Source organism: Strix aluco, chromosome 1 (genome assembly GCF_031877795.1).
Source record: "Strix aluco isolate bStrAlu1 chromosome 1, bStrAlu1.hap1, whole genome shotgun sequence".
Classification (NCBI taxonomy): domain Eukaryota; kingdom Metazoa; phylum Chordata; class Aves; order Strigiformes; family Strigidae; genus Strix; species Strix aluco.
Window position 1 is genome coordinate 131,416,962 of NC_133931.1, and position 26,132 is coordinate 131,443,093.

A 26,132-nucleotide genomic window follows, 5' to 3' on the forward strand; every position below is an offset into this window, starting at 1 on the left:
CTGTGCTTCAGAGTTTCAATAAGACAGAAGCAGATAAATAGTGGAGTTCTGCATATTTGTTCTTTTAGGATCCTGGAAGAAGCAGACAAACATTTTCAGGGAATACATTTTGTTCTTTAGCCACTAACTGGGACTTTTTACAAAAATTCTGATTGCTACAAATCCTTACAAAATAGAAACCATGTCAATACTCTTTATTAAATTATCAGGCTTACTCAGAAAATTGCCTCAAACTCAGTCAATAATAACAGAGCCTTCTCATCTGCAATTGTGCTGAAATAATTTTGTGGAGGAGCTACTTAGCTAACCTCCAGTAACTCAGGTCATATGTTAAAGAGTGTACATGTATAACACCACTTAGTTTTAATGTTGTTTCACACATTGCCTTATAAACTTTCTTTTTTTTCAGGTGCATATAGCTCTGCCAGATCATAACAGTATTTTACTGAAATCCTCCACTCTTCATTCCTGATTCAACTGCTTTTAGCAATTAATTTCTGTCACTACAACATACTTATTTTCAAAAGTTAAAAAAAGTTTCTAAGCAAACCAGCTAAAAATGAAATAAGTAGTAACGCAGGTTTCAAATCCTCCACAATGAATATGGCAGAGGGGGATAGAGATCTCAGTAACCGGGATACCAGAAATATAATTTGCTTTATCTCTGTGAGAGAGAACTACAGTCTCATGCAGTAGTTCATGATTCTTTATGACTACTTCTGTGTTACCTGAACTTACACCACTGATGCCATAACTGGGACAAGGGCAAATTAAAAAAAAAGCCACCATCTAACTGCAGGCACTTACCTAAGACACTCAAAGTGAGGCTGATTTACATTGTGAATAGAGTAAATGAGCTTTTGGAGCTTTCTCCATTGACTACAAAGGGAGCTTAGAACAGCTAACTTCGTAACTTGGGTGTATTGGTTACATATATAAAGCTAAGTGGGTTGAAACCCAGCTAATCTCTCTGGCTGACTCAACAGTGACAAGCTAAGAAGAGGTATACATAAAACTTGATAAAGATGACTATTCCCAATGATTAGTGAAGCACATGCAACTGGTTCAGAGAGACCTTTCTGTCACAAAAGACACCACAAAAAGAGATCTGGTTAATAACAAGGTACCATATTTTCTCTGTTTTCATGTTTTTAAATAGAAAGAAAACAGGTAAGAAAGAACACTGAAACAAAAACTCAAAAATGGATGATCTAACTTCTTACCAAACAGGACAAAACATTCTTGGTACTAAGGACTGCTAAGGAAATGAACACTTGACTAACAGTGTACTTTTGCTGTAGGAAATTGCTGTTGTTGCCTTGTTTCAGATGAGGAAGGAAAGGACAGAAAGGTCCTACAGAAATGTTCTCATTAAAATTAAGTTTTAATTATCAAGAAGTTTGCAAACCCTTCACCTATAACAGAGTAGAAGCGAAAGCACAATCCAAGCAAAACTGAAATCTTAACAAAAAAGTCTTAAAAATCCAGAGTCCCACTGAATTCTTATTAGTATCTTATCATTAGTATATACTACCTTTTAAACTTACCTCTATAAAGCCCAAAGAAACCTTCATAACGTAGCACTTTCTTGAAGCAATCAAAGCTGTTTTTATACATAAGTTCTCCCACAAAAGAGCCTGTAGAGCGCTGGTTTTGCATTCGAGTTTTTACCAAATCAATTGGGTAGACTGCAGTGGCTCCAACAGCTGCAAATAAAAATCACACTATAAGAAAAAATGATTTGGCATTTGCAGCGTTTGACCACAACTCATCTTCCAAATTTACATATCAAGTTGTGTCTTTTTTCTCCACAATATATTCTGGATACATTGAACTACCTCCCACAGTTTTAACCAAAAGCACTTCCTGGCTCTACCTCATTATTAATCCGATTCTTCTGAAACTGGTTTGGTGACAAATCAGATAGCAACACCATCTGCAAACTCCAATGGCTTGTAAATTCCAAAACTCTTGTAGACCAGATGACCCCAACCCCTTCCCCTTCGATCTTATAGTCATCCCATCCCTTAGACACAGCTCCAAGGGAAAGACTGAGAAGCTTTCCACACTTAAATGAAAGGCAGAAGGGGAAGGAGGGCAGAAGAAAGAAGGAAAAACTCAAACAATGAAGATGAATATTCTTTTGCTCAGCCATGACTGACCTCCAGCAACTGAACCAAGGGCAAACCTGTACGCTGATTCTGCAATCTGGATGAGAATAGGTCGAGACACATCACCTGGAGCTTTCTGTCAAGGCAGGATTTAAAACAAAAAGAAAGACAAGAAAAATAATCAGAACATCGTATTTCATGAGGGAATATCTCATGGTCAGACAGATGTAAGTATACAGATACCTACAAAAAATCCCACAGTACGCTGGAGATTTTGTTTTCAATTATTTATTTTCCACTGATTTCTAAGTGCCACATAAGGTAGCCTCTTCAGATTGGAACAGCAAAGAAAAAGAGTGATGCTACAACAAAATTATACAACTCCAAAATCGATGGTCTAAATGTGCATATGAGGGCACACATATTGCATCTTAAGTCATTAATTTTTTACAGCTAAATGCAACACCAGTTTGGAATTTCTTTCTACTGTCACCAAAACCAGGTATACCTATTACTTTTCAGGCTATCAAAACAAGTATGCAAGCATTGTTCATACACATTAGCTAAAGGAAAATAAGGTTTCATAAAGCACCTCCACTATTTCATTTTGCTTACAGTCTATGAGTACTAGATTCAACCCAATGAAAAGCAAATTTCAGAAGTGCTCCAGACTTAAAATTGCTTTCTAATGAAAAAAAAGAATTAGGAAAACACAAGTTCTGCAGAGGCATTAAGCCTTCCAGACTTACTATCACCTTTAGTAATACTTTTTTTTAGGATAGTACAAGTAAAAGGACAAAATAAAAATAAGGATATATTTCTTTCTGAAAATGTGTCCAGGTTTTAGCTAATATTCCAACATAGCTGGAGCTGGTCAGAAAATAAATGGATGGAATCAATGTAGCTGAAAAATCTTTTCAGTCTCAGCATCAAGCAGCTGACATTAAAAAGGAATTGGATGGAAAAATGAAAAGGTAGGACACATATATAGAAGAAATGGCAAGATTTATGCAGGTTCATATGTCCTAGCCTCTTAAAATGGTATATATCATACTAGCAGGCAGTGGTCCCAAAGCAAAAATTGAAGAAGCTGCTAATTTCAGCACTTTGCTTTTGGCTACATTTTACTGCCACCTATTGTAACTTAAGTTACTTGATATTCAGTCCAATGCAAATGCTTTCAACTCCTTTAGGAGTCTTCTAGGAATAGATGGTGAGCTTTCGGAAGCCAACTCATTTGAATCCATCCCAGCATAGTCAACATTTAGTCACTGCTCAAACAAACAAGAAAACCACCACCCCAGATACTGTCTTGGAGCAGTGGTGGGGGTGTCCACACATAGGGGAGGGAGGAGAAGAAGAAAGAGAAGCAAAAGAGACACATGTGTACACGCACACACACAGGCCTGGCTTATGGCCTGGTAGTCCTAAAAATGTAGCCTGCATCAACTCATTGTGGTCAAACTGGCGTCTCCGCACAGACCCAGAGCAGGAAAAAAAACCCAACAAAAAAACCCTTAGTCTCATAAGACACAAAGTTAAGACTGCCTTAAAATAGAGACAGAGAGAAACAGAAACAGAGGGTTAGTTTTCAGTCTATCTGGATAGAAACTTGTGTCAATGAAAATATAAGATATGCTAAAATAATATGAAAACTAAAAGATAAACAGGTTTGACATTTAAAGAACACTCCTATTTCTTTTTGCCTCAAACACAATAAAAGTTCATTTGCTGTTATACCATTGAAAGTCAATATCCTTTAGTTTTTGGAAGTGTAGAGAATATTAATGCTTTTACTGAAACTGTGATGGTAGACTAAACATCATCTCTCCCATTTTGATATTCAGCAGAGCATAAGATAATGCAGAGAATACTCTGAAGCCAGGAACATGCACGGGTGGTCAGAACAAGGGCTGCCTTTAATAGGCTAGATGCTGAATTTACCATCCATATTCAAAGCAGGAAGTCTTCTTTCCTCATTAAAAAGAACAGAGAGCAACAGAATCACAAAACATAAACACCTTAATTAGGTATACACCTAATATTTACTGAATGGCTGTATGACACTCATATACAATTTATCTTTCCAAAGTAAATTACATTTATTCTGTCAAAATGCAGCCTAAGAGAAAAGGGCACAGAGAAGAGATGGAGAGGACATTCAACTGGTTAAAAATAAATTCTAACAAGAAGGTATTCCTCACAGATATTAAAGAACACAAGAGAAAAGCAACTTAGCTAACAACACAGAAGGAGGCTGGCTGTCTATTTACCTGGCACTGGAAGCAGATAATAGCATCACATTGGCTTCTGTTCTTACCTGCCTCTGAGCCTCAGCCAGGTTGTAGGGCAATGTCCCTTCCTCCAGAGGAGCAATTCTTTCAATATCAGCTAACGTCATGCGCCTGAAGAAATTAATTCAGCTTAGCATTTGCTCACAGATGGGTTTTGAGATCACAAGAAGTTACCTGCACATGGCCACTATACTACAGTCTCCTGTTTCCCAGCACCACCTCCCAGTCCTCTCAAGGAGGAAAGAGGAGGAAAGGAAAGAGAGGAGGAAAGATAATTCTCCACTTACCCCCGTGGCTCATACAGATCTGCTAACTGAAACAAGATGTCAACTTCCATGGGTGTAACCTGACCAAATTTCTGAGCTGCCAGAACAAACTCCTCTGCAACAGAATAAAAATACAGAAAAGAAAACCTAATCAAACCATAACAAATAATCCAGAGCACCCCCGAGTTGTTTTTCATTTTAGTATTAAGTAGAAGATGCTGGTGGGGGAGAGAGAAGGAGAATAAAAGTGACCCACCACAAAAGTGTTCCTGCCACTACATAAATATATATTTTAAATGGTCTACCCTTCATGCAAATAAGTACAACTCTCTGGTCTTAAACCTTAGCACTATCAGCAGGATTTAGGATATTTGACATACGGTATCAATCAGTTGCAGGTCAGAGGGAAAAAAATAAAATAAAAAGCAAACAGAAAAAAACCCCAGGAGTCAAGAGATGTGGAACTTTTCATGCATAGTCCCAGTAGGCCACATTAATGAAACTTTGGCATTGCACGGGGAATTCTCTATAAAAGTGGTTAGATATAGCAGATAACATCTTGTTCCAAGCTTGTAGATCAGCTTACTGTGCCGCCAATACAAGTTTATGGAATTCTTCAACTACCCTTGAAGGTCACTTTAATAGGCTGCCAATTTGGCAGGAGTCCTAGGAAGTTTTTTAAACTTTTAAATATCTTTACATACTTTACTCACCCTGCCCCCACTGCCAGTTTACTAGGACCTTTTTCTGATTGAAACAAAATGAAAAACCTGGAGGGTGGACTCCAACAGGAGTGTACAAAACTGAGTGGCATACCAAGGAATGCTAACGAGGCAGGCTTTCCCCCCCTCCTATTGATTTAAAAGCATACAGATGAGGTCTTTCCCTTCACCCGCCCCAACGAAACGCCCAAGGAAACTTCCAAACTGCAAATATTTCTACCAACCCTTAGTGACTTCCACATCTTTTCTATTTCCAGCCAGAGTACTGTAGATCTTTCTAATGAGCTCCATGTTGTTAAGAAGAGAATTAAATCCATTAAAATAGGAAAAGCTGACCTGATGGGAAGTGGTACCTCCAGCAGCCTAGAGTAGAAACAGTAAAAGAAGAAAAGAGAAAGAAGACTGTTACAAGACTAAGAAAAATCTTGAGATAAAGGTTTTCAAACAATGTTATTTTACAAGAGCAACAGTAGCACAGGCTTGCTTTTTTTAAAAAACTGCAAAATAAAGAAAACTATGAAAGATTCTTATGTTACTGAAACTAATCATGACCAGAATGTAAAACTCTCTCCACCCTACAAACCTAAACAAATACATATGCAGGATTATAACAACAAAACCAGTAGTAATTTACAAAGTTTAAGTTTCAGTACTGCTTCAGTTGGAAATGTTTCATAAGTTGACTTACTTCTAGTAATGAGGAAATCTACTTCTACATGTAAAATACATTACTATACAGAAAATTTCAACAAAATCAAAACATATTCTGAAAAAGGTCAACTGAAACATTTAAATTCATAGGCATTTCTAGTCATGGAAAACCAGCAGTAAGCTCTCAGGCTTATATCAGGCAGTCAAACAAAATGGGAACAATAAGGTTGGAACAGTTATTCATTCTCAAATGAGAACTGAGCATAAACCTTTACTTTAAAGTGGTGTTGGATCTGCACACAGAAGAATTATTGGATCAATTCCCTATTTAAAGTATAAGATTGGTGATCAAGCAAATTTCTGATAATAATGCATAAACTTGTCAAAATTTAATTGACCTTGAGGGAGAATTAAAAATCAGATCTTATGTTTTATGAGAGAATATATGACCCAGGAAAGCTGATAACAAGACTGGGGAGAGAATCAAGGAAGAAAGTTATCAGATCTCATTGTCAGTCCCAAAGTCTTTTGGCTATGTTTTTTGCTGTATGCGTCCAATATTCTACCCAGAGTCTGCAATTCTCATCACTTCACACATCTCCCTGGAATTCTCCCTTGCAAGTCAAAGCAGAACAGATTTCTTTAAATCTGGATATGGCCAGACTTTGGATTACTTGGAAAGTGCTGCTACAAGTTCCCAAGATTAGAAACTGTGGTCAAAACTGAATGTACCTTTTTTTTTCTACTTCAGTGAAATTGCAGAATTATAATATTTCATTTGATTTATCCACTTCAAGCTGAAGAAAGATGTACACTCAAGAGTAACAACTATCAGTTAACATATAGTGAATGTCCTTGGGTGATGTTCCAGTTCATACACTGTCCCAGGTGCTTGGAAATTGCACTCAGGAGCTTAGAATTGACAATACAAAACAAGTCCTTTGAGGATAACTTCCTGATTGGGATGCAATGGCATTTTGACATAGTTGACACCATCTACTATGATGGAAAGACTGGAAATAGTCAGGCAAACTCTACATTTGTAGGCTGTTACTAAGGTCTATCTACCTGCTCTGTCTTTTGTCTCAGGAGACCAGGAACGTTGAGGATACATATTCTGCAATAAGGGCTAACTTTCGTATGTGTAGATAAAAACTGCTAAACTTTAAAATATGAATCCATAACCTGGACTACATGCCATATATAGTGGTCGAGGTACATAAAAAATGCATCCCAGGTCTTTGCCAGTTGGGATACCAGAACTACTCACAGCTACTAGACATTCTTCTACAAATGGTGTCAGCATGTGTGGCCGGATAGTGACCATAATGTCCCTGAAGTCCATAGCTGTGACTCTTCCAGCCTGAGCGTTGTCTCTCTGCACAAAAGCTTGCTTTGCATGTTCTAACTGTATCTCCTGAAAACATATGGAAAAAAAAAAGAAGTTAGGTTCAAAATCATCACCTTAATAGTTAGGGTTTTGTCCTGGTTTAGCCAGGATAGGGTTAAGTTTCCCCAGCAGTGGGGGGAAGCTCTAGCCGGGTTATTCATACATCATGCTAACGTCACATCCTGGCGCGAGCGCGGGAAGAATCGGCGATCGTGTGGGTTGGCGCAGCCGGTTCTCTCTTTGCTGTATCGGTATATACTTTGCTCTGTTCATTGTTATCACTGTTATTCTTATTGTTATTGTTTGTTGTGTTGCTGTTGCACTGTTGTATTAAACCTCTCCTTATCTCAGTCTCGGGGCTTTGTATTTCACTCCCTTTGTGGGGGAGGGGCAGCGGCCGCATGGTCTCAGACCCCGGCAGGGGCTAAACCACTACAGTTTTATATAATGCAATCCTACAGTATATCTCATACTTAATAAAACACGACTACATGTAATCTAATTTTAATTGGATACTGGATGTGTAACTTTCAGCCTTTTCTATCGGTGGCATATATGGTCTCTATCATTGAGCTCAGTATCTAGGACAACCATCATGATTTCTCTGCTGTCTGGACATTAGGTCATGCAATTCATTTAACTGAGAAATGGAGGACACATATCAACACAACAGTGCAGGTAATCTCCCACTCATGAACATTAAAGTGTTCCCTGATGTGCATTATCCAGTTTATTGCATGTGTCACAGCAGGTCAAAATACTTTCTGTAAAAGCGTTTGCTACTCCTTGAACGAGGACAATGCAATCATCAGAGATTTTCACATAGACACCCACTAATCTTGAAAGCATTCCCTCAAAAAGCATCCTCATTTAAAACAAAGTTATTTGTCTACAAAAGACACCAGCAGTTTAATTTAGGACTCCTTGCATCGCAACTGATTAAAGATCAGTTCTCAATATTTCAGCAGTAGTAACAGGCAGAGATCAATCACAAGCATTATCTGATGCAACCACCTGATAATCTCATTTTGTGATTCAAATGTATCTCTGAGAGAAAAGGGGAGGGAAAAAAAAAGGCATTTAATCTCTCAAAACTGTATCTTTTCTTACTGTGACCTTCACCCTTCCTTCATGAACTACTGTTAGACTACTTTCTTATTTTTTTATTTTTCACTTAAAAGGAACAATCCTGCACAGATAGTAACTTGATAATACATATGAGCTTTTTGCTCAGTTCTACAGGTTTGCTAAAACCAGAAATACCTTTTGGTGATGTAGTAAGACTTCCCAGTCTATACTTCTTTGTTGAATGGAGGAAAAGAAATCATTGCCATGTACTCTCTTTAAATTTCAGGCTTATAAAAACTTATTCACTGGAAATACAGTGCTTAGTCTGAATACATATTTATAATCAGTTGTTCAGAAAATGGAATCAGAGCAAAAGTATGCCAGCAATACTAAGCAAGTTTTGCAGCGGACCATGACACTACCCTATTAATTACATTGTATTTGCAAATATATGCCTTAAAAGTCATATTAAGCCAAGACTCAGACTAGTCAAGAATCGTCAGCACAATGTATTCACAGTGAATACGATATCCTGTAAGTTGGTATTTATCTCACAGCAGCATTCAAGGGAATAGAGAGTGAAGAGTGAAAGGCAAATTCAGCCAGTATAGGATCAGACCTGCTGGAGGCCTCCAGCCACCATCCCTCCTTCTGCTCATTCGGCTTGCACCATGGCCACCGATGCATGCTGCCACTCAAACCATGTTTGTCTTTTCATTTCAGCCTCCGGACCTCTCCAATTTTAGTCCTAATTTCTAATTAAAACACTGTACCCTGGCCTGAAAGGTATGATTAAAACCTCCTAATAAATTAGGCAGAAGGAGGAAAGGGGTGGGGGGGTAAGGACTGATCATTGTTTCAACACTGTGTTTCACTCACAGAATTATTCAGAAATTTCTGCTTTTGATGAGAAACGCTTGTGGGGGTTATAATTTGAAGTGTTACAATTTCAGTTCTGTCACGTTTCCTTTACATTACAGCCCCCTATGTGGAGGTGTTATAATTCAGCAATAATATTCACTCTGGCTGGATGCAGCCATGTAAGCTCTTGCTTCACTCCAATTGTGACTATAATTTCAACAGAAATTTGGAAGCAAGCAATTTTGGGAGATTTACAGTGGGAGGAGCACAAGAACACAAAAATACTTGAGGCAGGCAGCTACTCAGGAGGCAGACAGCTCTGAAGAGGAGTTAAGTATGAGCTCTGAAGAGGAGTTAAGTATAACAACTCTTGTATCCCTACTCACCACCTGGCAGGTGGACAGGTATGAACAAATTAACAAAACTGTTTGTCATTAAGTGGCAACATCAGCAAAGAAAAAATAAATTTAATTTAGCAGAATGATTACATGGGAAACTGTGAATGTTGCTTTCTTCTCCTTCTCATTCAATTTGTTTTAACCACTGAAGCTGCTGGCAGTGTAGTGCTGGCAGAATCCAGTACTAAAATGCAGTAAAAAACATGGGCACCACTTGCAGCAGTCCAGTCTATTACCATCTGCATACACCCATCAGCAAGTTTGGAGGTGTGTATACCATTGGTGCCACCTTGGCTGACAGTGGTGTCTCAGCCACAGAAGCAAAGCCAGGCTCATGTTCCAGAGAGATACCTTAAGTGCATGTTTCTTGTCATCACCCAGCTAATTGCAAAAAGGCTGTTAGTACTACAGCTGAGTACAAGCCAAAACACCCTATCCTCTCCTTGATTCCCTTCAATCTTCTTGGTACCTGTGGAACCCACTAGAGAAAAGAATTATCCCACTTGGTTAAACACATGGTCAAGGACTCAGCGTTGCCATTTGCCCATGTTCTTGTCAGCTAGGAAAGAGCCACTTAGCCGCAGATAGACAGCAAGACAAAATGCTTGAATAGGATGATGTCAGTCTCCTGGAGCTCCCTATTTGCACCTCCTCCTTAGTTCAGAAATGGAATGGTTTAAGCATAGTTCAAATAGATGGAGAAGATTCATCCCACCTTCTCAGAAAGGTAGGGTCTTTTTAGGCTACGGTTATTTTGAGCTGTGCTACGCATTTTCCAGTTGCACTGAGCAGAAAAAAAGCATAGGGGCCTTCAGCCACGTGACATTCCCAAACGATGACCATGGCAGTGACATGGCATACAAGAACATGCAGATCAGATCATTACATGGTAACACACTTAGCCTCAAAACTAAATTTCACCTATACTCTGTCACAAGAAAAACAGACAGATGTCACTTCTTTAAAGACTCTACATTGCATAACAATATAATAAACTCCATGAAGTGTTTAACTCAAAAGAAAGGCTACCTATTCCCTTAGTCTCCAAGCCTGAAAGCTGAGACATCTCACAGCATGATTATGTTTCAAAATGAGGCTCAGTAGCTACTACGAATTTTTCACAGAAATCTTTGAGATGTTCGTAACATTGCCTATGCTGTGTACATGCAGCTAATATAAAAAATAACACCTTAAAAATAAGCTGAAAAACAATAAAGCAAAATTGTAGTGTTTAGAGATGCTGACTTGCAATAATTTTTACTGTTTCACCTATTTCAGTCCAATATTGTTTACCTAGACAGATTAAGGTTTAAAGAAATACAATCCTCATTGCTTTGCAATATAAATTACACATCCTAAAGAACCATTTCCAACTAGACTTTCTGTAAACTTAGATACATTTACAAAACAAGCTTCTCCCTTGATGCTGGAAGTCCAGAATTCCCCCAGGTAGCATAAGACTTAATGAAAAATTAATTTGCACATCATGGCAGGCATGCTGGCACCAGAATTTTGATGAAATTATTTCCTATCTAGAGATTTTACCTCAGCTTTCACTTACAGCTCATTAAAAGCTTCTTTATTCTCCACTTAGATAGAAATTTATGTTTGGGTTCCATCCCAATGGATCTACAAGTCACCAGACACAGCACAATCCTTTCCACTGGAGTAGATCCCAGGGTTCAATTATAAAGAGTACTACTTCATCAACTAATATGCTGGGCACAAATAAATTCCCAGACAATGTGGAAATGGATTTACCAGGCCCACATATAAGCATATGTTAAAATTCATCCTGCGGAATAGATTTACACGCTGAGAAAGGGGCCAGTGTTGCTCTTTGTGAAGCAGACTTGCCACTTAAGCAATGATGGAACATGACCATATCCAAACAGATACATAGTGTAGATATATGACCTAATTTTAAGCTAGCAAAATGAGAAGCAGGATAAAACCACATACCTTGAGCTCCGGGTTTATGTAAATAGATTGTTAACTGTATTAGAGTCAAGCAGTTTGGAGGCTATACTTTTGGGCATCTCTGTTACTGCAGACAAAAAAGTGCTGGCAGGATATAAATATTCAGAATCCCATATAAACTCTTCTTATTTAAAGCCAGAAGAGATCCATCTTGTGCATGGATAAAATATACTAATGTTATTTTTCCATGTACCTTCAGCTTTGCCAGAAGTGATGATTAGCCCAAATGCTGCGACAGATAATGAATATGTAACAACTTTATGTGGCATAATAGGACCCAACATGAATGAATTTGAATCTAGCTGGATTATTTCATTAAAAGTTGCAAATTGCATTGTACTTACAAAGCAGTACCTGAAGCGCCTTACAGAACCATCTGGTCCATGTTAAGTGCAATGTAAAGAGCATTCACACATCAGGAATGCAGAAAGGTAATTTGGTATCCACTGTGGTCTCCTGCTGTCTAAGGTCCAAGGTCTAGACATCAGACTAAGGAGACTGACTCACGCACAGGCAGAATGTCAGAAGGAAAGGCTGAGTACCAAAGGTTACAGAGCTTAAAGGAAGACTTCTATGTCTGTGAACACTAACTCTCCAATTTGTGCTGAAAGTCATTTCTGTGCCCAAACTTCAGTATCTATAATACAATGCTGCAAGGCAAGAATCAGCAGGAAAACTTAGGTGTTTCAAAGATCTACAGTTCTAGAAACTGGATAAACAGATGTACCCAATTACTGTGACTCACTGAGCATCCTAACAGACTGTACTGATAGCAGACAGCTTCAGCAGAGTCTTAGGACAATTAATTTATTTGAAAGTTCTTGCTGCCTGCACCAATGCCAACAACATCTTTATTAGAACTTTTTCCAAATGCATTTCACCTCTCTAGAGGACACCCAGAATAGTCATCCTTATTCTCCAGGTTTCTGCTCTTCCTCCCTCTTTCTGTCCTATATGGATCCACACCAGAAAGGCTGTCTGGCTCATGAGGACTACTGACGTGTTCCAGCACAACCTCTTACTCTGCACTGCAACTAGCTAAGATTCACTTTTGCAGTAGAGCCAGTTAAAAAAAAAAAAAAAAAGGCAGGGGCAAGACACACCAAAACCAAATAAAATTCTCCCCAGAATATAATTACATCCAAGAAAAGTCCTTTCAGACAAGAAAAGAGAAACACCCCTCCACGGGATGAGAAAGCCTAGTAGTTAGGACCCATCTCCAAAGTTAGAAAACTGCCTTTTGCCTCTTGCTTTTCCTAATTCAAAGAAAAAACACAAAAGAACCCAAAGACACAAAGAACAAACTCAAATATTCCAAATACCCAGCCACGAGGTTACAGGCTGTTCTAGGTCTGTGGCTCCAAACTCTGTTACTGCTCCCCTTCCCCACCCCTTTTTGGCAAAAAACTGTCCCTTTTTTCATTCTGGGTTTTTCTTCAGGTTTTCCTCAGATCTCTAAACAGACAGACACATAAGGCAAACAGGATCGGTACTCTACTAAGATTGTGATTTTAATCCACCAAAATCAGGATATATATCCGGGGCTTATTCTGTAGTTGGAAGGAAGTACTAGAACACCAGAAAATGTGGCCAGAGGCATTTTTTCCTAATCAAGTAACACATTTGCTTTTTTATCCAAAAGAGGTTCTAGTTCACTATTCTGTCACAGAACTGGTTTATGTCCTAGCTGCTTAGGAGTTACAAAAGTCAATACAAAACCTAAGGGAATACAACTTAATCATGTGATACCCGACGTCCTCTTCATACAAAGTTAATTAGGCTCTGTTCTACAAAGTCAATTTAAAACATTTGTCTCAATAGCATTATCTTAATTATTCCTCATCAAAATGATACCACCCCCTACTGTGAACTAACATACTTGTGTAAACAAGAAAAAAAGAAACCTTGCAGTCTTGAATCAGGTTCCCATTTTAAAACTCTCTAGTGTAAATACTAATACAGGCATTAAGTATTCAGAAGGAATACAAATAAGAAACTCACGTGTTCCATCACTTCTCCTACTGAAGACTTTTTTTAACTGTACTGCTGAAATGCAGATAATCTGTTTATTTTTTTATCAGCACAATTATTTTACTTTCTGTAACAAAGTACCCCAAAGTACAAATAGCCAAGAATTCCTTCCAAAACAGAGTATTTTATTCTCTATATACCACAAGCAAAGCTAAGTAGCATTTCCTTATCTGAGATACTCTTCATTCTAAAAATGTCAAAAGTAAAGAAGTGTGTGGAAAGGGCTTGCAGCAAAACATCTTTATTGGATATCATCACCGAATTAAATACACGTTTGGTAAACAGACAGAAGTACTTCTTAATACCAGTCTGGCAACTGGGTCCAAAATGTTCGATACTGTTACTTAACATTCTTTGACTCATGGATTTAAATACACAGGAGACTTTCAGACTTAAGAGTTCTAGGTTTTTAATTTCATGCCTCTGTCTACCCAACAGTGTAGAAAAGATCACTTTCTGCACACAGGTGCCAAAAACAATAGGAAAAAAACCTAGTTAGCCTGAATCAGCAATTCTACCATAAGGGTATTCTATTTATCAACACACTGTTAAAGCCCAGCACTCTGTAAAAGCTACACTTGGTCTATCTTTCAACTTTCCTACCAGTGTGGAATTTGGCAAGTGTGCAAATACTTTGATTCTTGCATCCTTCTTATTACTCTTGATAAACTGTATTGTATTAGACCCACCAGTAAAAACTGGGTGAACTCCGCATATGTTAGGTGCCTTTTTCTATCCTTTCCAAAATGCAGCTGTACGAACTCTGAATTCCAGTTAAAAGGAATGTGCTGATGAATCGTGGTCTGGCCAAAAACTTGCTTAGCATCCTCTGGGAAGAAAAGAAAAATGTTAATTTAATAATAACAACAGAGACAAGCATATAAACAAATATGACATTTTCTAACAGGAAAGCAATACTGTTCCTATAAATTAGTAACATATTGTAAAACAAACATAATTTTTTTGTTTACCAAAATCATCATAAACTTTTGAACACCCTCATAAATAGTTTCTGAATAATCTTTCTATTTGTGACGTTTTATGCTTACAGCATTTGATTAGAAGAGACTCGACTACATATTTCAAGTTTTGAAGTCAAGCAAGAAAGGATTAAAATTAAAAGACAATTTATAAAAAGATGACTAAAGCTAACCAATTTTCAGCATAATCTTTTCAAGCTGCTAACAATGAAAGTTTTGTGTCACTGTAATTCAGGCTTTTGTATTATTCCCAGAGTTCTCTACATTCAAACAAATCAACTACAAAAATACCAGTATTTGAAGATCCTTTTTTCTGCAGTTACCTTACAGGAGCAGTGACATGCAGGACAGGGGATAGGGGGGACATGGCAGGCACGAACGCAAACTTATCACCACTTCCAGCAATAAGCAGACTTTAACCCTAGACCTCTGCTACAAGGAGGGGGGCAGCACGACAAATTTGGTCACACCTAAATGCAAGTTTCACGGTTTAGTTCCATTCAGTAGTCATAACTGGGCAATGATTTATTACGGGCTTGGCAGACTTTTTGGTAATACATTGCATTTTTGGTGAAGAAACAACTATTTAAAACACACCAAGTTGTACAATCAGTAAAAGGACCATATAGTGCTGAAACTGGACTGTACCTATTTTAACTGATGGAAACAGCAACAAGATCTGAGCTTCCTCAGATGGTGCTTGTCTCACATGATGGTGCCTGCTTCGATGTCAGTCTGTCTCAGCCAAAAATATAGGGCAAAGATATCTTCTGAAGACAAGCTCAAGGCCAGAGGTTCCCAACTGCTACACACCTTCCTAATTGCCATACGACTCCTCCAGCAACACCAGCCAAGAGCCAGTTCTTGTCTCCTGCTAGTTCTTGTGGGTGCAGAGAGCTGGTTCCCAGGAGACACTCCCTACCCATAGGCTGGGCCAGGAGCTGGTCTCCTGTTCCCTTCACGCTTTGTGGAAGAAAGACCAGAAGCCCAAACCCTGAACTCCTGTCTGTCTCGGCGAGCAGCAGAGCTGGAAGCCAGTTCCCAAGCGTGGCTGGTGCCTGGGGTTGAGGAAATCAGCACAGCTTTGTTCCTGCCTGTGTGCAGAACAAGCTGGGAGCCACCGCACTGGAGCCAGCCTCTGCCTACCAGGCAGGCCTGGGAGCTGCCTTCCAGCTCATCCCAGCACCACAAGGAAAGGTGGGAGCCGACTCCTTGGGACTGTGAGGTCCTGTCTCCTGCACAAGGTGAGTTCTGGCTTCTGATTCAGCCCATCCCAGTCAGGCACAGCAGCTCTGCTGACCTCGGGAAACTCAGCCAGGGCGAAACTTCCACTTGTAGGCAAGGAAGCAGGAAAAAGTGAGAGCAGGGTGGTACGGCTGAGAGCCAGGAAGATGACAGGAAGAGCCCAAGTGAATGAAGGATAAAGACACAGGAAAAAATGGTCTCAAGGAGGTGAAAGGGGCAGGAGTCCTCTGCACAGACACAAAAGCACTGCAGTTGATGTTACCCACAAAGACAGCTTGTTCTAAAGTGAGGGGGCTTTACAGAGAGAGCAGAGATGATACTGCAGACCTCTTCCCATCCCTCAAACAGTAGGTAGTTTCATCTTTAAAAACATACCACCCGCTGATCCCAGGGAATCAGTGGTGAAAGAGCAAGTTGGATTTAACTTACAAACAGAAAGATTGACCCCAGTTAACCTCAAATTCTTAAAATTCAGAACTTCAAGTCCTAATATCATATGAGAATTTTCGCCAAGCAATGTCAGTGCCCCCAGGACAGCATTGTTCATTCATGTCTTCAAGCTCCATCACAGCTGGCCTGGATCTTGACCGTCAGCATTCTCCAGGAGCAAAATTCTGCTCTCAAGGCAACAGGAAGGAAAGCCAATTGGTTCAGGGTGAGGTCCTGTCCTTCTACTGCAAGTCTCTTATTTAGGATGTTTCCTACTGACACAGCTCAAGGAACATTGCTACATGTCACTGGAGATCACCTTTATAAAGGGCCTGCTTTCTGCCAGACCTCCTTCAAAGAAAGCAACCAGCATGAAGAAGACAGCCTGTCTTGCCCACAGACAAAAGGAAATGAAGGCTGTCTCTTCCTGATAGTGAGCACTCTGCATTTCCAGAGGAATGAAGATATTCTCAGAACAGCTCCAGTATCTGTCTCTTGCCCAGAAATCAGATGCTCATCTGCTTCCTCTGTTCCTCTCATCCCACCTCCTGAATTTCCCCAGAGCGAGACACTGACATTTTTTGGATGAGATTAGGAACAACTCACCATTTACCAAAAGCTATGTTTGGTTGGACTCCAGATTTGTCTTTGTCAGAGTAAAAAATGAGCTTTCTTACTTGATGCAAGGTAAGATAGGAAAATCTTAGCTAGTATAAAAGCAGTCTCAAATTCCTTTTGATGGGGCCAGGCTCCCCACAATCTTTACTTCAGCTTGTTAACATATGAAAGTTACAGAGTGTCCTCTGATTATGCCACTGTAATTTTATGTTAATTCATTATCATACACTAGCCATCTTGAAGAAACAATGCATCTTGCTCCCCCAACTCTGTGCCTTGTAAACCCTCCTTAGTTGGGGCCCAAAAGAAGAATTCCAGCTCAAGAAAATCAAACATCAAGAAGTGGAAAGAATGGTAATGTCAGACTAAATACAATGTTTAATTATTGGCATTATAAATGGCAAAAGAACCCACGGCAATGCAACTTAAAACCTCATCAAGCCACCTAGGAATATAGTACAGTCTATATCCAGGGCATCTGCATTCCCTTGTCTATTTTAGAGATTAAAGGCTACATGCATACCTCAGAAGTTAATGTAACTACAAATATCCCTCTGAAGAGTTCAAGCAGGAGATATACACTTAATTTTTGCTATGACTTGGAAAACACAGGCTACCGCATTAGTGTAGGTACTTAGTACAATAGTCTGACAACTCCCCACACTACTCGATCTTTTCAAAATCATACCGCGTACTGATGTCAATATCACTTGGCAACTAATACCAGATACTTTTCTGACAGAGTGCATGTTGGATTATACAGTGCAGGCAGCTGACTGGAAGACTGCTTACTGTGCTTCTACTGATTCTTTGATGGCATGAGACATGGTATCCTGTTTGCCACTGCCTTTTTATACACACCCTGTACTTCCTTTTCACAACTATTTATGGTTCATAAACTCCTATATATGCTCAGCGGACAGTGGTTTTCCTCCTTCCTCGCTAGGTCTCATCACCCATTCATCTACAACAATGTCACTGACTCAAGTCTCATCTATAGTCAGATTCCCCGATTCAGACATTAAAGACCATTCATACTCCATGAAGAAATCTTACATGTTTTAGCCTGTGATTTAACCAACAAAAGGTATCCAGTTACATACTAGAACTCACTCCAAGTTACTGTTCAGTTCTAACAGTATCATCTCTTAATCATCTAAGTCCAGTATTTAAATTAAAAAAAGGACAATTTTAAAATGTTGTTTTGCCTTAAACCTGCAGCTGAAGTTCCACAGCTACCCACAAGTCACTGAATTAAACACAGTAAAACACAGAGAAGCAGCAATGTCCTTCAGTAGCCAGGAGTTATTTTGTCTGTTTAGACTGTTTTTTAAAGGAACCCATTTCACAGTTACAGAATAATTTGTGATGGAAAGGACATCTGCATGTCACCTGGTCCAACCTCCTGCCAAAGAAGGTCCAACCAGGTCAGGTTGCTCAGGGCCATGGCCAGCTGAGGTCTGAGTATTTCCAGCGGTAGAGATTCCACAACTTCTCTGGGCAACTGTGGTTTGATCCTAAACCGCTATTTAATCAAAATATCTGATAAACAGAAGCTTTTAAATGCATATTAAAACAGTTTAACGGTTTTAGTTTTAAAAAGGCAAAATGTTAATGCTCCAGCATCTAGAGCCAGAAGAGCACAAGATCTAAAGCCAGAAAAAGATACAACCCTTTCCGTGTTTGCATTGTTTGAACCAGAGCTGTTGGAAAGCAAAACAAACAATAGATTGAAGAAGATTTTAAATATTCACTTTTAGAAATCCATGCTGTCATTTGTCAATCTTTAAAAAAATTAAACTTTGAAACTCAATTTTAAAATTAATTGCAAAGCTCTAAAACAAATAACTGTTTGTCCCTGCACTGTCTCTAATTAAAAAAAAACAGATACCTTGTCATTGGTTTCTGATCCCTGTACAAAAAGAGCTGTTTTATTTTCCCTCCAGGTGAACTGCCTGCTGGTTTACAGTGGGCGTTTTTGGTCCTTTGAGTCGTGAGGACTTTCTTCTCTCCAGTGTACTGATGTCTATGCTTAAATGCTTACTGTACAAACAAGTATACTGCATTCACATTTCCATGCTGTGATTAAGAATTATAATAGAAATGAAGCATGCTTTGGAATAACTACAGGCACTCTTGACACAACACAGACCACCAATTTTACCCAAGTGAAAATTATCTATTTGGAAATTTGAAATTTTAAAAGGAAAAAACTGAAAGTCATTCTCCCACTGCGTTTTACATTTAAGAAAAGTCACCTGACAGAACAAGCTACTAAAATCTTTACAGGGTACAGTCCATAAATATCTGTTGTATTAAATCTGAAATTCTTTCAAACTACGTGTTTGTGTAAGTACATAAATTTTTCACGCAACGTCATCAAGTCCCATAAAGTTAATACTCTCTCAATGTAAAGCTACAAAAAATTTCATGATATACAAAAACCTCTCTGCCCTTACAAAATAGCTGCAACATTTTTGCATAAAAGCTGTCATCATTGGCTTTATTTTGTACGTTAAATGTTCTGTACATTATATATATGTTATACCTTTACACAATTAAGCGATTTGTACATGGTATTAAAAACCTGTACCAAAACCCTGGGCCTTCAGAAAAAAATGAGATTACCCCAATGATATTGGTAATAGCAACTTCTGTAAAGAACACAGGCTACCTTCTACAAAAAGGAAAACAAAAGACAAATTTGAAAATACATGAATTATCATAAGTCAACAAGAGTTCCGTATGCACCAATAACCTTTTCAAACCCTTCAGGCAGTAACTGCTTCTATATTCATCACACTTAAGGCCCTGAAGGGGAACACATGAACATTATAGCTACAACTTGTATTAAACAAAGCAAAATTAATGCAAAGAGTGTGGAATAGATATTTTAGTATAAAGAGATAAGGTTTTTAAACCTGAATATGCAAATCCCCATCATTCTGCTCAGACAAAAGGTGATACCTTTATAAAATCATGTTTTGTTAATGGTTAAGCACTTCTGTTCATGCATTTGAAAACAGTTTCCTTTAAATGGCTCTAATAAAAAGTGCATTTTTTTTTTCAAAGTCATTTAAAATAAATCCTACACAGAAGAAAAGGCAAAGAACAAGCCCAGTTGGTCAAATTAAACTACCAATGAGAGTAGCTGCCTCACCATCATGACTAGGAAATCCTAGCACCTTGCCAACTGCCAAGCAAGAGTTAACCTAAAGCTCAGTGGAGACGAGAACAGAATGATTTCCACAGGCTTTGGTCCTAACTGACCATGTGAAACAATGCCACATTTTCCATAAGCTTCATGATCTTAAGTGCACCACCAGGTTCTGCAACCTCTTCCCCATGACCCACCCATGAGCATGAGGCATCAGGGTCCAGGCAAATAGCTGCAGGGGAAACAGCTGGGAGAAGCCCCATCTCAGGTTCCTGATTCTCCTTGCCCGAGTCATGCTGTAGGGATACCCGCACCTCAGAGTCCCCAACCCTCTGACTTGACTTCCCAGCCTTACCTCAGACCTGCCTCTTCCCTGTGGACTTGTCTGGCTGACCCTGGTCACTGTCACCAGACCTGCTCTTCTGTCCTTGCTCAGGTAGTGTGGGACTGCACCCCTGTCAGTGAGATCTGTGCCCATGCCCCGGCCTCTTGGCACCCTGGCTTGGCAGCAGGCTCACCTGCCTGGTGAAGCAGCCTGCCCTGGCTGCTCCCGGCCACAGAAATAATACAATAAACTTGTGCAAAAGCACACATGTAGAGACACTGCATATATACATGTCAAAAACACTCAAGTAATAATATTTTGTATTATCTTGTTTTACTGGAATTGTTGGGGTTTATCCAAGGTTTGGGCTGGCTTTTGTTTGTTTGTTTGTTTTGTTTGTTTTCTTTTGTTGTTTTTTATTTACTGTTGTGAAGTTCAAATACACAACTAGTTATAGTTTATTTCCATCCTTCTACGGTCTGGCACTAAGGGTTCTATAATGATGACTATTTCGGACAACATATCTGGACATCACATCTGCTCAGCTAAGATGTAGAATGATGGGTAGTCCAAGTATTTGGCTGGGTTGTTCATCTATCCCCATTCAGCCAGAAGAGGTACAGCACTCGGGAGGTACAGAAGAGGTACAGCACTTGGGAGGTACAAGCGCTACAATCACCTTCTTAATCTCCCCACTGCTTTGTCAAGAAAATGAGTTGAAATAGTTTTATAGTGGCCATGCTGTAAATTAAATAACACACTGGAATAGCTTGATTACTAAGGATTGCAAAGGAAAGATACTCATCCCTTCAACTTCCCTCAACAAAGCAGTAAGAGCAGGAAGGGCTGTTATAGCCATCTTTTTCCACAGGTTAGAAGCTGTGAAATAATACACTAATGCTGTATTTTCACTGCCTCTTAATTCCTTGCAAAACACAGGCCACAACCTATTCTGCAATTCTGAATAAAAATTAAATTAGGTTCTTTCCTTCTTCAAATATTACAAGGAAAGTATCTGGTAGAACACTCAAACTGAAGCTGGCAGAGCAGAAACGGAGCACATAATTTGAAGATAATGGGATTGTATTACATGACTCAAGAAGGGGGGGGGGGTGTGATTTGAAAAAAGATAGCAGCTCAGGTCAGTGCAATTTATCTGCACTCTATCATGTGGTACCTCTACTGTTTTAAAACAGATTCATTCAGAATAGTGCAAAACCCTCCATTAGTGCACCCGATCCATTTAAACTCAGTTTCACCTGCATGTGAAAAATGTAGCTGCACATATACACCTTCATATAAACACATAAAAAACCAGAATTCACTTCTTTTGATAATTTTGTGTGTATGCATGCATGTGTAAGTGGTAGCTTAATTGTTTATAGGACTAGTTACTCCAAATTCAGAGAAAATCCCCAAAGACAAAATTAAAACTCAAATAATAAAAATGGCAATTTTAACCAATTTAACTATGTTGAGCTAGTCCAGCTGTGGACCAGTGCTGAATTGTAATGGCCAAGCAGGGGTTTCCGCTGCTTAACATAAGCCAGAATTGCTTGTGTGTAACCAAAGCTGTCACATCAAATTCAATGCGTCTGTTTCCATGTGGGTAAGTGAAATCATCATCTGGACTCATTTCTGTTATCCCTATCACGGAGATGTTAAAAACACAGGACTTTCAGAATGCAGACTGAATCAACTGGCAAGGGCTGATTTCGCTGTAGTCATCCAGGAATACAAATTTACTTCAGAATTCATATGATTGTTTCCTACAGCAGTTTAATATACCAACCAAAGTGATAAAAGCAAACTCCTGGCTCCAAGAAATTATCCTCAACTTGACACTTTACTCTCCAGTACAGACTTGAGAGCTCTATTTCTTTAACAGCTATTTTGCTTAGATAGATGGTATAAAAAAAAAAAATCACTTTCTTGCAAAGCATTAACATACATTTTCCCCCACTTAAATACTTCGACTTCAAATGCACCACAAAATGTACTCCCACAACAGTACTGTATTAGTATAAAACTATTTTAGTTCAATTAAAATGTCTAACTATCTACCCCCAAACCTACCTAAACTGTAATTTTCACTTTGAGCACTTCCAACACGTTCTCAGTTTTGTTTTCTTTTATCAGCTTATCAAATCAGGTCCTGCATTCCAAATGTTGGAAAAAAAATAGTCATTAACTGCTAGGTAACAGCAGATTTTCCAATTTAGAAAACTAAATTACACACACTGCAATAGTATGTGTATTTTGCTATCTGAAGTTTCATATTAAAATTTGTAATAACAAAACACTTTCCTAGCTCTTAAGGTCTGCTAAAGATTTTACTTTCTAATCTGTAATTCCAGGACAATTTGAAAAGGGGATGGGGAAAAAAAATTAAAATAAAAATCAAGCTTAAAGTGGTATACTGCTGCTGCCACCACAGTTTAAATCTGGTGTGGAAGTTTCTGGATCCTCCCCAAATGCTGCCTAGTAATCATGTTGGGCTTTTTTTTGCAACAAGATATACAGCTGTATGAAAGACAGCTAACCTTACTCTGCTTACTGTTAACCAAAGAGTGACCTCATATAGTTGAAATTTACTCTCAAATTGGCTTTTTCTCACCTTTTCCACACCTATTTTTTTCTTTTTAAGTAGCATGAAGTAGCAGCAGAAAGCACAATATTTTAGCCATCTGAGCATGTAGTATTCTTGAATTATCCCACCAACTGGAAGTGCTCTCTGTTACCTCTATCTTTTAAAATTGGAGCCATTATAGTCAATCGTGCAAATCTACAGTTAGCCTTTCATAAAAAGTGGATTTTTGACCCACTGAACTGGAACAGCTTCTGAGCAGTTCTTCTGATCTCTGACAAGATACCACACAGCACATGCATGCCAAGCTGATATTGGTGTGCATCTACATTCAGTTTTTCGAAAACACTTCTCATAAGTCACTTTAAAAGTTCCAGAAATCAGGGCAGTTCTTTTTGTAGTACAAACTGATCATTTAAAGTGCAATAAAGCTCCACATATATAAAAAAATGGATGTCTTCACAATGGTTTTTCACCTCCATGTAACACACTAACATCTGGAGCACATCAATGGAAAGGAAAAGGTTATCGTTTTTGTTGTGCTGCCCTCATAAAATAAATTGGTTGACTCGGCACATCTCCAGGCAGAAAAGAGACTGTACTGCAACAGCTCCAACACAGTGCTAGCACCCTTAGAGGCAGTCACAGCAGGGCAGAGAAGTGGAAGGCTGGAGTCTCTCACTAAAAGTGGCTGTTTCTGTTCAGATATGAACCACATCCATTTTGTGGCTGGAAGAAGAAACAAAGGCTGTGTGGCACCTGTTGCATGCAGAGGTAAGATTAAGACCAGTATTGCTAACCAAATGTCTTTCAGATGTTGGAAGTAGACTTTAAAGATGACAATAACAAAAAAATCCCCCAAAAAACCCCAGCAAGCCATAAAGTCCAATACAAATCCTAACAAAAAGTTCAGCATGCATTCCCTTTTAGGACAGAGGCACTAGCTACTGAACAAAATTCATTTGGTTATAACTTCATTGCCCTATCCAAACTTTTCAACAAGAACAGAGCAGCCTTACAGGTTAATTATACATTAATGAAAACATTATCACAGACAACATGCTTGTGCCTTCATGATTTTTCCCAATCACAAGGTCCATGATAAGCTTCAAGTTTCACCCCCCTGCTGAAAATGTTCTTACTTTTTTATCCTCTTATCTTCCCCCTGCTCTGGTTGGTTGCGCTCTTCTCACTTCTAAAAACAATGAATTCACTTCCTCATGACATACCCATACACTGTCCAATTCAGCTTGGCCCCATTTTTTCACTGAGAGACCTAAGCACTTCTGTTACCTCTGGTAAACACTGGAAATACCCCACAAAAAAAGCAGGCTCTTTCCAAGAGTACCATCACTCTCAGCAGTTAAGACTCTGGTTCCAAGCTTGCCTGCTGCTTCTGTCCTCCTTGGATGTAAGGGGAAATAACATGAATTTATACACGGAATATTACATAATTGGCTTACAGAAAAGGTTTTCAATATTTTTCCAAGATGCAATCCCTTAAAAATATTTCTATTTGAGTCGTCGATATCCATAATTTCAGTTTACTGGCAACAGCCTTACATTTCTTTATTACCTTTCCTGGCCTCCTTAGAAGTGAGCAACAAACTGCCAGAACCCAAAGACCACAGGTTTGGAAAGCACTAGGCCACACAAGGGCATAAAAACTAAATTTACTCCTTTTGCCCTGAAGAATAATAATAAAAAAAAAAACAGATCACTTCACCAAGGTAAACATCATAACCTGGCTAACTAAAATAAAATACCACTTCTATTTTCTCCATATAAGATAGTTGGGGGGTGATGCACATGACATGCATGAAGAGGCTGACGGTATGAAGTTTTCTCAACCTGGAGAATGGAGGGCTAAAGGAAGACCTCGTTGCTGTCTACAACTATCCAACAGGAGGGTGAAGGGAAGATGGAGAAGGACAAGAAGCAATGGATGAAAGGTGGAACATGGGCAATCCCAACTAGACATCAGGAAATTATTTTTCACTATAACAGTGGTCAAACACTGGAAGATGCTTGCTCATAGAGGCCGCAGTCTTCATCCTCAGAAATATTTTAAACCTTATTTGGATGTTGCCCCACAGCAACCTGGTCTTGATGGCCCTGCAAGCGTTTGAACCAGATGGCTGTCACAGTCCCTTCCAATCTAAACTGTTTGATGATTCTATGATCATTCATTGGGTTTTGGTAATGAACAAGAGATATGCTCAGCCTTCAGCCTGATGTTTGTCAGTAGGCAACTTTGATTAAGAAAAAAAAAAAAAAAAAAAAAAAAGACCAAACAAAACCAACAACAAAGAACAAACCAAAACACCAAATTTCAGTTCTGGATGATTTAGAAAACTCAATCGTATTTTCTAGACAAATGAAACACAATTGTATATGAGGATGGAGCTTCTCCTAATACTTAAAATGACAGATTCACTTTGTGACTAAACAGGCTTTGTTTTACTTAAGATGCCTTCATGAAAGTCTTCCTGATTACATAACATTTTATTTAAAAGAAAAAACAAAACAAAAAAAACTTGCCAAGTTGACATATGTCTAGAAATGAAGTTCTCCAAAAATACTATCAAGAAGATTTCAAAAATTGTTTTGAAGAAAATAAATATACTAATGAGTCTACCTTACATCCTCTTTTAATTAAAACTGTGCAAAATATAGTACAAACAACAAAAAATACCAGAGACTAAACAAATTTTGCATTTGTAATGTTGCCATTGGGATCATCATATCTAGGCAACTGTCATTTATAAACCAACAAATGTTTCACTGTGTAGGTGTAAGCTAACACATCGCTAGCTACAAATGGTTTCTAACCAATTTGAACCAGCAATGGAAATTTCACTGAGAAATACTGAATATCACAATTTATCAAGTGATCAAAGCTTACAGCCTCAGCAATTTATTTTGGAAGTTCAGATTTAGCTTTTCCTTGCTTTACATGGTACTGACTGTTACCAGGCTGGGCATCACTATGCTGGGTGTTGAGCAAGAAAAAGAATTA

The 26,132-nt window shown here is 38.8% G+C and overlaps 1 protein-coding gene across 3 annotated transcripts in view; it reads right to left on the reverse strand.

Annotated features, from left to right (window-relative positions):
- Nucleotides 1-26,132, reverse strand: part of SLC25A13 (solute carrier family 25 member 13) — a 102,447-nt gene that overhangs the window by 37,746 nt on the left and 38,569 nt on the right. For all 3 annotated transcript variants that reach the window (XM_074836158.1, XM_074836169.1, XM_074836148.1), the window contains 7 exons: nt 14,462-14,601; nt 7,315-7,461; nt 5,618-5,756; nt 4,693-4,786; nt 4,432-4,516; nt 2,163-2,247; nt 1,548-1,706 (listed from right to left, as the gene is read on the reverse strand). In XM_074836158.1, coding sequence (XP_074692259.1) covers nt 1,548-1,706; nt 2,163-2,247; nt 4,432-4,516; nt 4,693-4,786; nt 5,618-5,756; nt 7,315-7,461; nt 14,462-14,601 — 849 coding nt within the window. The remainder of the gene's footprint in view (nt 1-1,547; nt 1,707-2,162; nt 2,248-4,431; nt 4,517-4,692; nt 4,787-5,617; nt 5,757-7,314; nt 7,462-14,461; nt 14,602-26,132) is intronic.